The 15,001-nt window shown below is 40.8% G+C and overlaps 1 protein-coding gene across 8 annotated transcripts in view; it reads left to right on the forward strand.

Moving 5' to 3' along the window:
- Slc8a1 (solute carrier family 8 member A1) overlaps positions 1 to 15,001 on the forward strand; it is a 369,285-nt gene that overhangs the window by 297,066 nt on the left and 57,218 nt on the right. For 3 of the 8 annotated variants that reach the window (XM_057762222.1, XM_057762235.1, XM_057762229.1), the window contains exons 3-7: positions 1,169 to 1,275; positions 4,503 to 4,523; positions 4,948 to 4,965; positions 8,725 to 8,793; positions 13,961 to 14,091. In XM_057762222.1, the coding sequence (XP_057618205.1) occupies positions 1,169 to 1,275; positions 4,503 to 4,523; positions 4,948 to 4,965; positions 8,725 to 8,793; positions 13,961 to 14,091 (346 nt within the window). Of the gene's footprint in view, positions 1 to 1,168; positions 1,276 to 1,792; positions 1,897 to 4,502; positions 4,524 to 4,947; positions 4,966 to 8,724; positions 8,794 to 13,960; positions 14,092 to 15,001 lie in introns of all 8 variants that reach the window. The other 5 variants (XM_057762248.1, XM_057762258.1, XM_057762242.1 and 2 more) reach the window with 5 other exon arrangements.

Genomic DNA, 15,001 nt, shown 5'->3' on the forward strand with positions numbered 1-15,001 from the left:
AGTTGAAATTCAGCTTGGCACGGGATGAAAATAATTACATAAGCAGTTGTCCCCTCCCTGCCACCACACTTTTGACACAGTTGTGTGAAGTAGCTTCCATCTTTAGGAATCTAAACAAAACATGAACAACTTCCAAGGAACTTAAACAAGTTAGATTCTAAGACACCAGGGAGAAAGATAGAAGAGATTTTATTCTCCTCTGTAATGCTTTTACACATATATTGTGTTAATCAAAATAAAATGTAATGATAAAATATTACACATGGGAGTACACCAATTGGTTGTCTAATAGCAAATGAACATACCTGAAAAGTTATATGTGCAAGTAATATTATACAGATTGAGCAGGTTGTCTTTCTATATTTAAGAATATATATTGTATACAATAAAATACACACATATATACATGTAAATATATGTATGTATATATATGTATATATATATTATCACATGTTATACATGGAAAATGAGACCATGACTTTTTTTTAAGAAAAGAGGAGTATATGGGAGAGTCTGGAGGGAAGAAAAGGAAGACAGAAAATACTGTAATTATGTTATAAACGCAGCAAAAACTTTTAAAATATAATGCTTGGAAATAAAGTAAAACACAGAGAAAGGGAAAATTACCCCACCACTTAAGATAACATGTCTGTTAATATTTTATCGTGTGTTTATTCCCTTATTTATTTGTGTGTATGCTGGAGGAGTGTGGATATGTATGTATGGAGGTGTACCTGCCATGGCAAATGGGTGAAGGTCGGGGGACAATTTGCTGAAGTCAGTTCTCTCCTTCTAGCAGGTGGTTTCCATGGGTAGAACTCGTCACCAGACTGGGTGCCTTAGCCATGGAAGCTTCTCACTGGCCCTTTTGTAATTTATTACTTTGTTCTAAAGCATTGGCTTTCAGGACACAGCTTAGACAACACAAGATTTCAATACTTTAATAAGCATTTTTTTTCTTTTCTTACTAGAATCTGTTTTTCTGCTTTCCTTTCTCATGCCAATAACAAGCTTACTAATGTTGACAACTGCTTTGCCCAAGTTAATTCTGTGGCCCTCGGCAAGGAACTATGTTCTCGGTGACTTCTCTAACCTTGCTTTCCTCCTGCCTATGTTCCTTTGCATGCCTCTTCCCCTGTTCGTCAATTTCTGTTCTTCTCTGTTTCAGCAAAACAATTGAAGTCAAGGTAATTGATGATGAGGAGTATGAGAAAAACAAGACCTTCTTCATTGAGCTTGGAGAGCCCCGCCTGGTGGAGATGAGTGAGAAGAAAGGTGGGGGAGCAGCTCCAGGGCTGAGTCCAACAGCTTCTGCTGCCTGTGCCTCCCTGGACGCCTGCATTCTTCAGAACATGACTGACAATGAACACATACCTCCCCATGCATGTAACAGGGCATAGCGCTCACGCTGGCAGCAGCTGGCCAGAACTGTAGCTCCATGAGCCAGTTATGGCCACTGTGCACCGTGCAAGTCTGAAAGTTAATTTTGAGCAAAAATCAATCCGGCCTCCAAAGCTGAGGAAATTGGCACAGATCCTCTGCCATGTCCAAATTCTAAGCCAGCTTTCTTAGTTGTGGAAGAAGCAAATGGATTTATGCAAGCAATCCATTCACACAGAAACCTCAGGGGCAGACCAGTGCAGAGCACCCAAGATGCCCTTTTACATACTCCTGGAGGTCATGTGCTGCCAGTTCTCTCTCCGTAACATCATAACATTCGGCTTGGTGGACATCTAGAGCATGAGTGTGTGACTCCAACCATTTGTTTTGCCTTTGTCTTGTGTCCCCACAGGAAGATCATTACCATTAGAATATTTGATCGTGAGGAATATGAGAAAGAGTGCAGTTTCTCCCTTGTGCTTGAGGAGCCAAAATGGATAAGAAGAGGAATGAAAGGTGTGAGAGTATACACAGACATACCAGCGAGAAAGTGTACTCTTCTCCCTCTCTTGTCTCCCTACTCTCACACTTGACTCTCTCCTCTTCCTCGGCTTCCAGTACTAAACTCCATTGCCTCTAAGCTTAGCGGGTTCATTCCCCTTCCCTTAGAAGTTCACCAAGCGATTCCCATTTTCTCCAGGAAGGACTGACTAACCTTGATTGCCACCAGAGTTGCTAAATATTAACAAATCCTGGAAGAATTTCTGTAATTCAGGAATGAGGAGATAAGAGAATGCCCTCTGCTTTCCGCCACTTCGGAGCCACTTAAAGGCGCAGCTACAAAGGTTCACTCACCCTTCAAGTGCTAGCGATAAAGCCTGACATACCTTGTCAATGACAGTAGAAGGGAAAGCAAGCCCACCTGAATGTTCGTAGCAGATGAAGGGTGCATGGATTTAATAGTAACTTATAAGAAATTACAGAAAATTCAATCATCAGGCTTCTTAGAGAATCTGGTTTGGGGAGGGCTTTTTTTTTTCTTTTTGTCTTTTTATTTTTGAGACAAGGTCTCATGTAGCTGAGGATGGCCTAGAGCTGATCCTCCTGCCTCAACCTCCAAAGTACTGAGAAGTGTGTGCCAATCTGTCCAGCTCCACCTTTTAAGAAAGCAATTAATAAGGACAAGGAGCCTTAAGACTCACACTGTCAGTATGCTAATGTACTTGTTTTGATATGACATCTTCTGTATCATCAAATACATCACTTAGCCGTAAAGCTAGACATGATGGCACATGCCTGTGACTCAAGTGCTTGGGAAATCAAGGAGGAGAGATGGAAAGTTCAAGGGCAGCCTGAACTACATAGCAAGATCATCTCTCAGTGGCAATAATAATAATAATGAAGTCTAACAAATAAAGGACCCATACATATGAGACCACAGTCATATGTATGAAATCAGTTTTATAAACACTTAACCCTGACTTACACTAATCCTACCCATACTCCAAAATCTTTTGATACTTACAGAATTAATACTATTTTAATATAAATAGTAATAAGAAAAAATTGAACAGTGTTATTCTTAACAAAAATGTTAAAAACAATTTTTATAACTATGTTTTGTCAGGTCTCACAGTTTTAGAAACATTTACAAAGAAAAGCTAATTCTGATCCGAACTATTCCCTACTTTTTAATAGATTCAATTTCAAACGCAAAAGGAGAATTTCATTTAATTTTTTAAATGTAGGTCAAGAAATGCAGTCTATATGCCCAATTCCCGTGTAGGCTTGTCATTTGCAGAAATACAATCTCACATTCCAAGAACTCACTGACCTCAGAGTCCATCTGAGAAAAAAGAAAGTTCTTTTTCTAACATGCTTGACTTAAGCACAAAATGGCAACGGAAGTAATGGAAAAAGAATCGCTTGGGAGTCATTTTAATGCAACTCATTTAATAAGTCCCATTGTCAGTAAACAGAAAGAAAAGAGACTTCCAAACAACTATGTCTTCTTAAGATGGTATCAAAGATGCCTTGTTAGCATCTGGAAAGAAGCACTTAGTTCTGAACATGTGCCTCCAAAGAGCTGCCTTTTATCTCAAGGAGGAGTGTCTTGGTATCAGCTCTTTTGATTGTCATTTCAGTAAAATATGCCCTCATATAGAAGCAAATTAAAATTCCTTGATGGTGCTGTCCTGTGTTATACCTGCCAAATGAATTTTTCTCTGTATGAATAAGCTTACCGACATCGTTTGCCTAGGTTCCTTCTGCATCCACTACCATATACAGGGGAAACCGGACTGAAAACAAGCACTTGGAATATTCCTGTAGACAATCCTGGAAGTCTCTAATTTGACTTGCTTAGCAGGTTAACTTTTATTAAAATAAAACGCTATCATCCCAGTTGTACTTAAAGAATATAATCTAAACAGCTACATTATAGATGGGCCCACATTTCTCATTCTGTCAACTCCTCTGGAGTTCTATGTCCAGTAGAAAGCATCCAGGTCAGCTTATTAACGTGTACAAGTTACTGACAAAGGCACACAAATAAATGTCTATTTAGGGCTCCTTAGGACTTGAGAATTTAAAGAGTGTACCCGATTTTGAAGGAGTCAAAATATCTTCCAAGTAAAATATGCAGAGAGATCTTTACCCAGGCCAAAATCTTCCAGGATTTTTCTGGTGACTTTTACCTGTTGAGAGGAAATTGAGGTCTTTAGTCACTAACGACTTCCAAGCATTTGATATATTGGTCCTCAGGCAGTATTTATTAGAAGAGGCCCAACCCAAACCGAGTTAAAGATTGCCGTCTCCAATATCCCCACTAGATTTTTTATGCACTATTTGCTAACAACTGTGGGAGAAATATCTTATGAGATACATAGAGACATATAATAAAAATATAAGGTGATTTTTTTTCAATCACACAGAAATATTCCTATTGGGGTTATTTACTTGGAAATGTCCCCAACATTGCATTCCGTTGGGTGCACACATTTTTAAGGGATGTTTTTCCCCACTCTAGCAAAAACTGCCTGGATTTCTTTCTGCTAATATTCCTCTTTCATTATTCATTTGTTCTCTTATTCTGTGTTTGTCTCTGTCTGTTTCCTTCACAGCTGGGTTGTTGAGTGAGTTTGGTAAGCATTTCATTTCTTGCTTTTCCTTTCCATTTTTATAGCTTGGATTCCACTTCTCTGAGATGATACCGTAACTCTGGACTATTATCTCTGTCTGTGGACTGGCCAGATTTTTGTTTAAGAATGTTGGCCTCATTTTAGTTGAAGCCAAACCATTCATATCACATTTTTAATTTAGTGTATATAGACATTTTAGAGGGCCAGTGATTCCTCGGGTATTTCACAAGAACTACAATTATGCACTAAATTCCATAATCTTGAGAGAATGTGTTCAGTATGACTGAACTTTTAATATTCTTCTTAATTATAAATCTGGCAGATTTTCATAAGTCAAGTGGGTTATCAAGCATCATAATGTCACTAGTACTTGTTATTTGTAATGTAAATTAAATTATGACATTTCTTTTCTTTTTTTCTCTTTTAGGTGGCTTCACATTAACAGGTATGAATTTTTCAAGTCTAATACCACCTAATTATAGTTTTTCTGTCAATGTCAACATAATATAATTTTTAAAAAAATTATTTTCTTGTTTTATTTCTTTTTAATTAAGGAAAATACCTGTATGGTAAGATAATGCCTTTTAAAAGTTCTTACTTTTGCCCAGATAGCCTAAACACTAAACCAAATGTAACCTAAATTACTATTTAAGTGTGCCCCTTACTATCCTTTGGTTGATTTTACACATTAACAACAGCCTGTGTGTGTGTGTGTGTGTGTGTGTGTGTGTGTGTGTGTGTGTGTGTCATATTTATTTGTAAGAAAACTCAAAGGGACAGCCTCTAACTGTTCATATTTTGGAACTAATCTACAGGTACCCTCATAGCACCAAGAATTTGCCATATACTCTGATAGATGCTACACAGTGTACCAGAATAAGAAAGACAGGATTGCTGGTTCCCGATGGTGGATATGACAACCACACAAAGTTCATGGCCCAGGATCAACAGGATTCTAAAAGTAGATAGATGATGCCACATCAGAAGAGGATAACAATCCAAGCCCTTCTTTGATCACTTTGCTTAGTATTAATAGCATGGTAACAAGAACTCTCTCTGCTATTTGAGGTGCCTTACAAAGCCATACATAAGCATTCAAGATCCCAATGAGAAAGCCTGAAATCTTTAATTTCAAAATTCTGCCATCTCCAAAGCTAGTTCCTTGTGCACAGGTGGAAATCATTCCTAAGGGCAGCGTCTTTCGGTCCTCTGTACCTTCTCAACTTTTCAGGATCGTTCCTGCAGATTTAGAGGGAAAGGTGACTACCCAATAATGGCTCAAACTTGTCCAAAGCTACAGGTTGAAAATGTCTCTAGTGACCCACATAGATGGCCTTTTTCAATATGTGAGACAAATACCAAAATTTTCCAATGTATTGCGCAAATAGTAAATCAGAGAACTAGAAAAAAATATTTGAAGGGAATATTATCAAAATTTCTAGTAATGAAGACACTGCGATAGGCTTCGGGGTTGATATCAACCTCTGTTAGTATTAAGTCATGGACACTGAGTGCCAGGGTGGCTCTGCCCAGAGCAGAACTTTCTATGTATGGCAGTTCTGTATGGATGACTGCCCCCTACTCATCTCTAGATACCCGAAAATGACAGAATCACTCATAGACTCTCAGAGACACAGAAATTAGAAATACTTAAAATGTTAAACAGGGTAGTCTCCTTACAGAAATCCCTGAATCTGACTCAGCCGAGCCTCTCCCAAGTTAGATTTTCCAGATTCAGCCCTCCAGGAATTGTCCAGATATATACAGAAAATGGTAGAAAAATGGCACTGTGGATTGTCTTTCTAAAGAAATCATAGTCTCTAGAAATAGCACATCAAATAGCTGTTCCTTACACTCTATGCAACCTGGTGAGACTCTACACAGTTTCAGTCCAGAGTGCATGTATGTCTTTGGCCACCTTGCATTATACATGTGAGGATTTCATTTCTAAGGCTTTCTTTTCATGGCACTTGAACCACCCTCCCTTGCAGTATCTCAGTCAGTAGGATCCTCATTTTCTTTTCTTACAGATCCTATCCATAGCTTTCCATATCCCTCATATCATCATTTCCTGCCTTGGCTGCATCCTGCATCCAACATGATACAATCTCTTTCTCTGAAAGCTTCTACAATATGAGTAGTTCCCTGGGTCCTTCCTATGGTTGGAACTTTAGCCAAAATAAGAAGTCATTGTTGACATCTCCCAATACATAAATCAATGCAGTTAGAATGGGAGGATTATTCCAGAACTCTCTAGAAATTTCTACATCAGCCTAATTGTTACTTATCTGGATACTGTCTAATTTCATATTCTCCTTCTCCCATAAAACCAGAAATACCAGGGTTCAGTTGCTACTGATGCCTCTAAGAAATTTCTGCAACTTAGGTCTGCATAGTGAGCATCAGCAACAAGGCCTAGAGAGTTCTCTTTGAAGTCACATTGAAACTTTGAAGTCAAGGCTTTGAGGTACAAGGAGGAAGAGAAGAATTAATGTAGCCTTTGGACTTGGCCTGCAGGTTTTACATGAACTTGCATGGATGAGTACAGATGTGGAATTTAGAAAAAGTATATATGGAAATGAAAAAAAATCCATTTGGTCCACAGCCTCACACCAATAGTTGAGCCCTTGTTAGTAATAGACATTGAACGCTGGAGGTGCCTTTGAAATTTGCAAATCTCCACCTGCTGTTCTAGCCCTTGTCTTACCAAATGACCTGTGTTTAAACCTATGAACTCATGCCCCTCTGACTTATAGTTTTATGATAACATTATAACTCATTAGAGTTTATAATGAATATTATTTTATCCCCGTTCTGTTAGACTTTATTGTGCACACTTACAGGAAAAAAAAAAAAAAGGTTCAAAAGATTAACCTTGGATACCTCATCCAAGATGCTGACAGCCACATTTTCGACTCTGAGGGAAAGGCCCCTTGGTGATTATCCCACCACTAGTCCTGTCATTTGGCTGGTCCAATTCCTTCTCTCTTTATCTTTACATTATACATTGGGCCCTTTATCAGTCTATATAACTATATCTCATAGAGCCATCATTATATAGTAAAAGAAAATGCCCCAAAGGGAAAATTAGATTACATGGGTAGAGTTAACTTTAAATAAGATTCAGTATCCTGACTAAATCTGGAGAAGTGTATTTCCCCTAAAACTTCTAAGACTTGCAGCTTTAGCTCTCCCTAAAATTTTATGGCACTCAATATATGTCCTTAATATTGCTTTTCTGATCATTCTGGGGTCTTGTAACAGACTTCAGATGCATGTTTATTTAAATGGGCCAAACTTCGAGACTGCTGAAACTTGAGAACACTTCCACCGCTCCAACGTATGGGGGATTAAAGGGGTAGAGCCCCTCCATCAGTTGCCTCATTTTTACAACCGAGAAAGCTGCATCTCCAAGAGACAGAATCCCTTGCCCATATTTAAGCAGAAAACAAGTGGCAGGGCTGGCCCCGAGTCCAGGTCTCCAGATTCTCAGTTTCATTCTCGGCAGCTCTTTGTAGATGAAGACAAGGCGGACCTTGCAACCACTTGGACAAGAACAGTGAAACTCTGCGGCCTGGTTAATGGATCTGCTGGGGAATAATGACTTGTCCTTATTCCATGGAAACATACAGGATGCTTTCCAGTCTGCACAGGAAATGGATGTAGTGAGCACCTTCATAAGGGTTCTGTATTCCCTGAACTTCAAAGAAATGTGTGACATAAATGGAGTAGATACTACCTGCATTTATATGTGGGAAAATAGAAAAGATGGCCTACTATACAGATGGCACCAATTGGCTTCAAAAATTAGAACACAAGTCATTATGCCAAGTGCTTTCTGTTGTTTTATGATGCCTCTGGAACCAGTTATTGAAGGACCTGGCTCATCCATTTCAAACACTTGCTATACTGATTGTACCTCTCACCCCAAGGAAAGAGATTCGTTATCTCATCCACCAAACTTAATCAAGCATGATTGGGTTTGTCTTATGGACCATTTACCTCCCATTTGTGGGTGGCAATCTCTATTGGTAACCACCAGAACTCCCCCTTGTGGCCTACAGGGGGTGACCTGTAACCAGCTACACTAACATGGCTTGCAGTGTGTGCGTCTAGGTGCTGGTTTTGCTTACTAATTTCAAAAGGCACTGAGAGCTAAGCAATGTGATCCATCCTGCTGATTTTCTGCCTGTCCTTTTGCTAGGCCAGCCTCTCTTCAGGAAGGTTCAAGCTAGAGACCATCTGCTTCCCTCCACTGTAATCAGCCTTTCAGGTACTCGTTTTACTGTGGCCCTTGAGAGCCACAGCCTTCAGGTATATGCTTTATTAGAATCATAGATGGCATTCCCTGGGTCTTCTGAGATAATGCCGATTGATGAGTGACTCCTCTGACAGCTGGGATACTGTGAGTGATCAAGAATCAAGGGCAGTAGGGAGAGATTATATGGACCTACAGAGAGGTTGATCCAATGCCTTCTTTCTCTCAGATTTTAATATGTTTCAAATTTCTTGCAAATAACTCTTTTACATATAAGTTTTATATCTAAGTGTAATGAAAATTCTTTAAAAAAAAACAAAAAAAAAAAGCACAACCAAAACGGGTGTGTTTTCCACCAGAATTGTGCCTTTCCTGGTGTACAAAAAAAACAAAGGAATGCTGACAGGGCCACCCAAGGATCACACAGCCCCCTCACCCCCCTGGTTCTGTGAGGCTTCACAGTGTACTAGTCAGCTCCTGGTGTGGAGTCAGTTGCTGAGGACAATAGTACTTCCTCCTTCAGTCATCACTGCTGCCCATCACTGACCTCGTGGTGGAAGTACTTCTGCCTGACCCTGAGGGTCCCCCTCACCCTCACAAACCATACCTTCACCCAACAATCACAATTCTCAGCTCCCGCTACCAAGTTTCCTCCTAAAAGATTCCTAAAAATAAAAATCTTCCTGGGTTCTAATCAGAGAGGCCACCTGGGGCTGAAACATTGTCAAGTGGCCTGTTATCAAAATAGTCCTGAGGAGGTTTGCCCATCACCAGCCTTTCCCCCACTTTCTAAGGTCCATGTTGTTTTCTGGTACTAAGACAAAGTGACAACAAAAAGACAACTATGACACTGGCGCCTTGACAGACCTCTGCACCGAACGGGCAATGTGGGTGAGAGTGCCCTCTAAAAGGAGTATCTCCCCTCCCCCCTTCATCACTACGATGCTACTTCAAGGTCCAGCCTCAACCAGGAAGCATTAGAAGCAGTTTTACAAAATTCCATCTACTTCGAGAACTCACATACCTAAAGCTAATGATTTTTTGTTGTTTATAGACATCAATCACTGTAAAGAACAATAACCCCACCCTGGTGATTTTATCCCAGGGACCTCTGTGTCCATGCAACACCAGCATGTAGCCATCATAGTTGCTGATAATGCACAGGGTCAACAATTGGTGAGCTTTACCAGTATACACATGTGCATCAAGAGAGACAGAGACCCAGAGCTGCACACAGAGAATTAATTTGCTCTAAGAAATGGAACTCAGACTCCATTGTGTTGTCACTCTATATATGCAAGGAAATAAAGTGACCTAGGCTACAAAGAAGTAATCTGCTTTGATCCATTTGTCAAAAGAGAAAAAGAAACAAATATAGTAATCAATGCCAAAAAAATGGTGTTAACCATTTCCCTATTTAATAAAGCCACACCTAAGGAGAACACTGGGGGAAAAAGGGTTCAGCTCTTTTCTTTGTCACCATAAAACTCTACATCGACTAGGTGGTGGTGGCACACACCTTTCATTCTAGCATTTGGGAGGCAAAGGCAGGCAGATCTCTGTGATTTCAAGGCCAGCCTGGTCTACAGAGTGAGTTCTAGGACAGGCCAAAGCTACGAAGAAACCCTGTCTCAAAAAATTAAAAAACCAACCCTACATCATCCTAACTGCTAATATATCAGTACTGTTGTAGATCAGCCATAGGATTTATCCACTTGCCACCTCTCAACTACACAACTGTAACAATCTCTTAGATGTACATATTACTCATCAAATGAAAATAGCCCTGACCTTTCCATGAGGCTGTGTCCATGTCCAAACTATGACCACTCATCTCTGCACCTCCTAGTCATCCTTGCCATCATAATCACCTGGAAAGTTCTCTACATGCTTCAAAGATAGCTTCAGATTAATCCTCTGTCCTGATACTTTCCATGACTTCGATAGGCAGAAAGAAAAATTTTTCCCACACTGATCCCTCAGTCACCCCCACACTGATTCCGGTTCTTCATTCATATGCCTCTTTTCCCACTAAACCAGAAGTTTCTGGAAGATAGCTGAAGAAAGAGGAGGACTGTGTCTGTGCTGATATATTCTAAGAGGACAATAACGTGTTTAAATAATGGATGGTCTTTTTATTTTAAAAAATGAGCAGATGAAAAATAACTTGAAGAATCTCATAACAAATACTTGAGTAATTTTTCAGCATTCCATACATTGTACTAGACATAAGCAAAGACAACCTAAAAAGTGCTGAGGCATACCCTAGCTCTGCAAGCCTACAGACTAGGTATGTGTATGTAAAGATAATTTAAAATAATCCCAAAGCCACATGAAACCATTCAACACACAGTAGATATTAAAGAATTGAGTTATTTTACTAAATCCCAGTTGTTAGTTGGCATACTAATGGAAGAAGGGCCTTAAATATAAGTAAATGAAGGTGTAGGAGCATTTCTTGGTAATTGCATGATGGGTAAGCCTATGCTTTGGAAAGAGAATTTAGCAAGAAGTAGAAACAAGCTCCCTACCGCTTCTTTATGTGAAGATCAAACCTGTTTAGACAAGATGTTCACATTTCAGCTTCTTATGAGATTTTTGTGAAGGTTAAATACTAACCAAATTATAATGTACATCCAGTGATCTTTTTAAAATTACCTTGTCTTTTACTTAATTAAAAAAATATAGTAAGCCGGGCAATGGTGGTGCACGCCTTTAATCCCAGCACTCGGGAGGCAGAGGCAGGCAGATCTCTGTGAGTTCGAGGCCAGCCTGGTCTACAAGAGCTAGTTCCAGGACAGGAACCAAAAAAAGCTATGGAGAAACCCTGTCTCGAAAATCCAAGGGAAAAAAAAAAAAAACTAGTAAGATTTTTTGTCATAAGTGGAAAATAAGCTAATTATTTTTACAATGAAGAGAATGCCATTAAATTCTGGCTAGTCAAGCATTTTGCACCTATAAACTATTTTATCTTAAACGAAAGAAAGCCAGATGTTGGGAAGCAGTTATAGACTTGGGAGTGTCAAACCATGTACTTGTTGCTGACCAGAAAGACTGAAGGATTTGGGGGGCACCTTTCCATTCATAGGATGGATTCAATTTCATTCACTGCCATACCCATATTATTTTTCACCATTTTCTGGATCTGCTTCATTCTGTGAGATGTTTCCATGAACAATCCCAGTACATGATATTTTCTCCCTAACCACTATATGTTTTCTACCTAATTACCTTGAGCCCCATTCAAAACAACTTATCGTTTCTAAGTACACCACAGAAGTGATGGCCATAATAAATATTCTCCCAAACATAGCTTTGCACTTCAAATAGATATCTAAGTGGCAATATTTCTCTTGGGGGAAGTCATTTATTATTCAGGGTATGGCAGAGAGTTGGACAAAGGCACAAATAAAATCAACCTGAACAGCCAGTGACATTGTCATGGACCCAATGATCAAAAAGCAGTGAAGAACCAAGCTATGACTGATTTGAACACTAGGTAAACTGACTTCACACATGGCCACCAACCCCTTGACTGAAAAACACAGGATTTCAGAAGGCAGTCTTGGAGACTCTACCCCTTGCCTCTCCTTGATTTATAGCTTCCCAATCCTTGTATAAAACCCCTTGCCACTCTTAAAATTAATCTCCTTTTCTATCTGCTTTGCCTTTGCTCCTATTCAACAGCTTCTCAACAGGCCAAATAACTCATTTTCGTTTCCCTTTGATTTGGTGAGATTAAAGACCACTGGGGATTTTAAATGCATTATTTTAGAATATATTACTAAGTGCATGCTAAAGAATGTGTTAGCAGCTGCGTTCTGCTTCTGCCATCCATTCCTTCTGACACATGAAATCAAAGGTGCTAGCTATACTTCCAGCCTCTTTATCCCCCAACCCCAGTCCTCACAGTAGACTGCTAGCCAAAAATCATCCCTTGAAACCATTGCTAGATCAATAAATAGAACCAACTATAGCCGCAGGATCCCAGAGCAGAAGGGAAGCTGTCTCTGCAGGAAATCGAAGGTACGAACCCCTGCTGATACTGATGTCTAAATGCAAAAGGCAGGTCAGGACGCCTGAACAAAAAGGTCAGCCCTTCCCCGTCTGGATGACTCAGACAACAGACTCCACTTACAGGCAATTGCCCAGATATCCTGGAGGCGAGAGCCTCAGAGTGGAGGTTTTTCCATAGCAACACCTCTGCCTCCCTGGATATGAGTGCTTCTCTGGGCTCTGAGGAAGTAGCCTATCATTTCCCAGCATCCTGGACCTGAAGGTCAAGGGTGATTACAAGTGTTTGCCCTCCACAGATGCTTGGCCTTGTCAGTCTGGGATTTATCCCAATGACTACCATGCAGAGAGAGACAAGTGTGAGCTCCTCATCATCAACAGACTCTTTCCTGAGAACCCTCCACCCCCTGCCTCTCTTAGAATGAGAGCTTACTTGGTGCTTCTGGAAGTAATCATTCCCACAGAGTGACTATTAGCTCCCCAATGGCCTCACCCTTGCCCTCTCTGTTTGCTTTAAGATTAACATGGTCAAAGCTTTCCTAATACATTTCACCTTTGCACCCGAGAGGACGCACTGGGGCCCAGCCATCTCAAGGAAATGTAAAATGGATGTTTCAGAGCTGAACCTGTTTCAGGGACTCTTGACAAGCATGAAGCTACAAAGGAGATCAGAATATCCTTCCCATGTCTCTTTGGCCCTGAGGCATTTTCTGATGCATCTAGAAAGAGGAAAGGAAAGGACCAAACTCTCACTTCCCTCAGGGTTACTTTAAGACTTTTAATTGTGTTTCCCTTTAGTCACGTGTTGGAAAAAATGTGTGCAGAACACCAAACTGGCCAGCTTCACAGAAAACAGCTAGGTGATTCCCTTGGCACAAACAATATGCAGCAGGGTCCTTCTCAGTGACATGCCCTGAACATGGCTTTTCCCCACCCGTGCTTTCACATGAGATGAGACTGAACTATATTTCAATCCTCTGCTGCTTCAGTGTGGCGCTGCCCCATAGACCAAGCTCCACCCCCTTGTCCTTCACCCTCCCTATCTCACCCAAGAGACTTTTAGTTGGTCCTTAGGGCATCCTTCCTCCCTGCTTTTCTTATAGCAGGATCCTGGGACTTGCAAATCTGAAGGAGCACGTTGTTCACACTCTTGCCTTCCCTTTCCCAGACGAGTATGATGACAAGCAGCCACTGACTAGCAAAGAGGAAGAGGAGAGGCGCATTGCAGAAATGGGGCGCCCCATCTTGGGAGAGCATACCAAGCTGGAGGTGATCATTGAAGAGTCTTACGAATTCAAGGTAAGCCTGTCAACACTGCCTGCCCCATCAACTTGCTCAAGGTGGTTCGGTGTGGTCTGTGCTCTAAGAGCCTTCTGGGGACACCGGAAAATGTGATTTCATGTACAGGCTCATTCCCTAAAAGGCTGTCAGATCCAATTTGAAAATGTGGAGTTAGCAGAGAACCAAGAAATCCTGTACAGTAAACAGCATCATAGCCACAGCAGGTGACATGCACTGTGACGGAGACAGAACTGTCCCTTGAAAGGAGGGCTTTGTCTCAAAGGAGACAAAAAAAAAAAAAAAAAAAAAATGAGAGATTCTCATGCGTTAGAAAAAGTCTGATGAATCTATCAGGATTTGTGGTGTGGAAATTCAAAGGCTGTGGTTTTGGAGAATGGTCATTTATAGCTTAGCTGTTTGGACCTGAGAATGCTCTTTGGCACTGCCCACCAGAGACAGTGTCTGCAACTATACAGTTTATTCGTGAGCTGATGAGACTGGATTCTCCAATACTCTCTCTCCCTCCCTCCCTCCCTCCCTCCCTCCCTCCCTCCCTCCCTCCCTCCCTCCCTCCCTCCCTCCCTCCCTTCCTCCCTCCCTCCCTCTCTCCCTCCCTCCTTCCCTCCCCTTCTCTTCCTCCTCCATCTCTCTTTCTCTTCTTGGTGTGATTCTCTATATTGAACCCAGGGATTCCAGTATGTCAGGCAAGCACTACACTACTGAGCTACATCCTCAGTCAAGATTTAAAATTTCCCAGGTCATGGAAGTCTTTCCTTTAAAAGTTAAATATATGGGGATGGGCTTCAGATTCGAGGATGAAACCTGTCTGTCCCTCCTAGCCCACTGTTCTGCCCCAGCCTCCACACATAGCTTTTCCTAACCAGATCCTTCATATCTAAGAAAACTTGAGGTGCAGCCAACTTTAGTT

This window comes from Chionomys nivalis, chromosome 1 (assembly GCF_950005125.1).
Source record: "Chionomys nivalis chromosome 1, mChiNiv1.1, whole genome shotgun sequence".
Classification (NCBI taxonomy): domain Eukaryota; kingdom Metazoa; phylum Chordata; class Mammalia; order Rodentia; family Cricetidae; genus Chionomys; species Chionomys nivalis.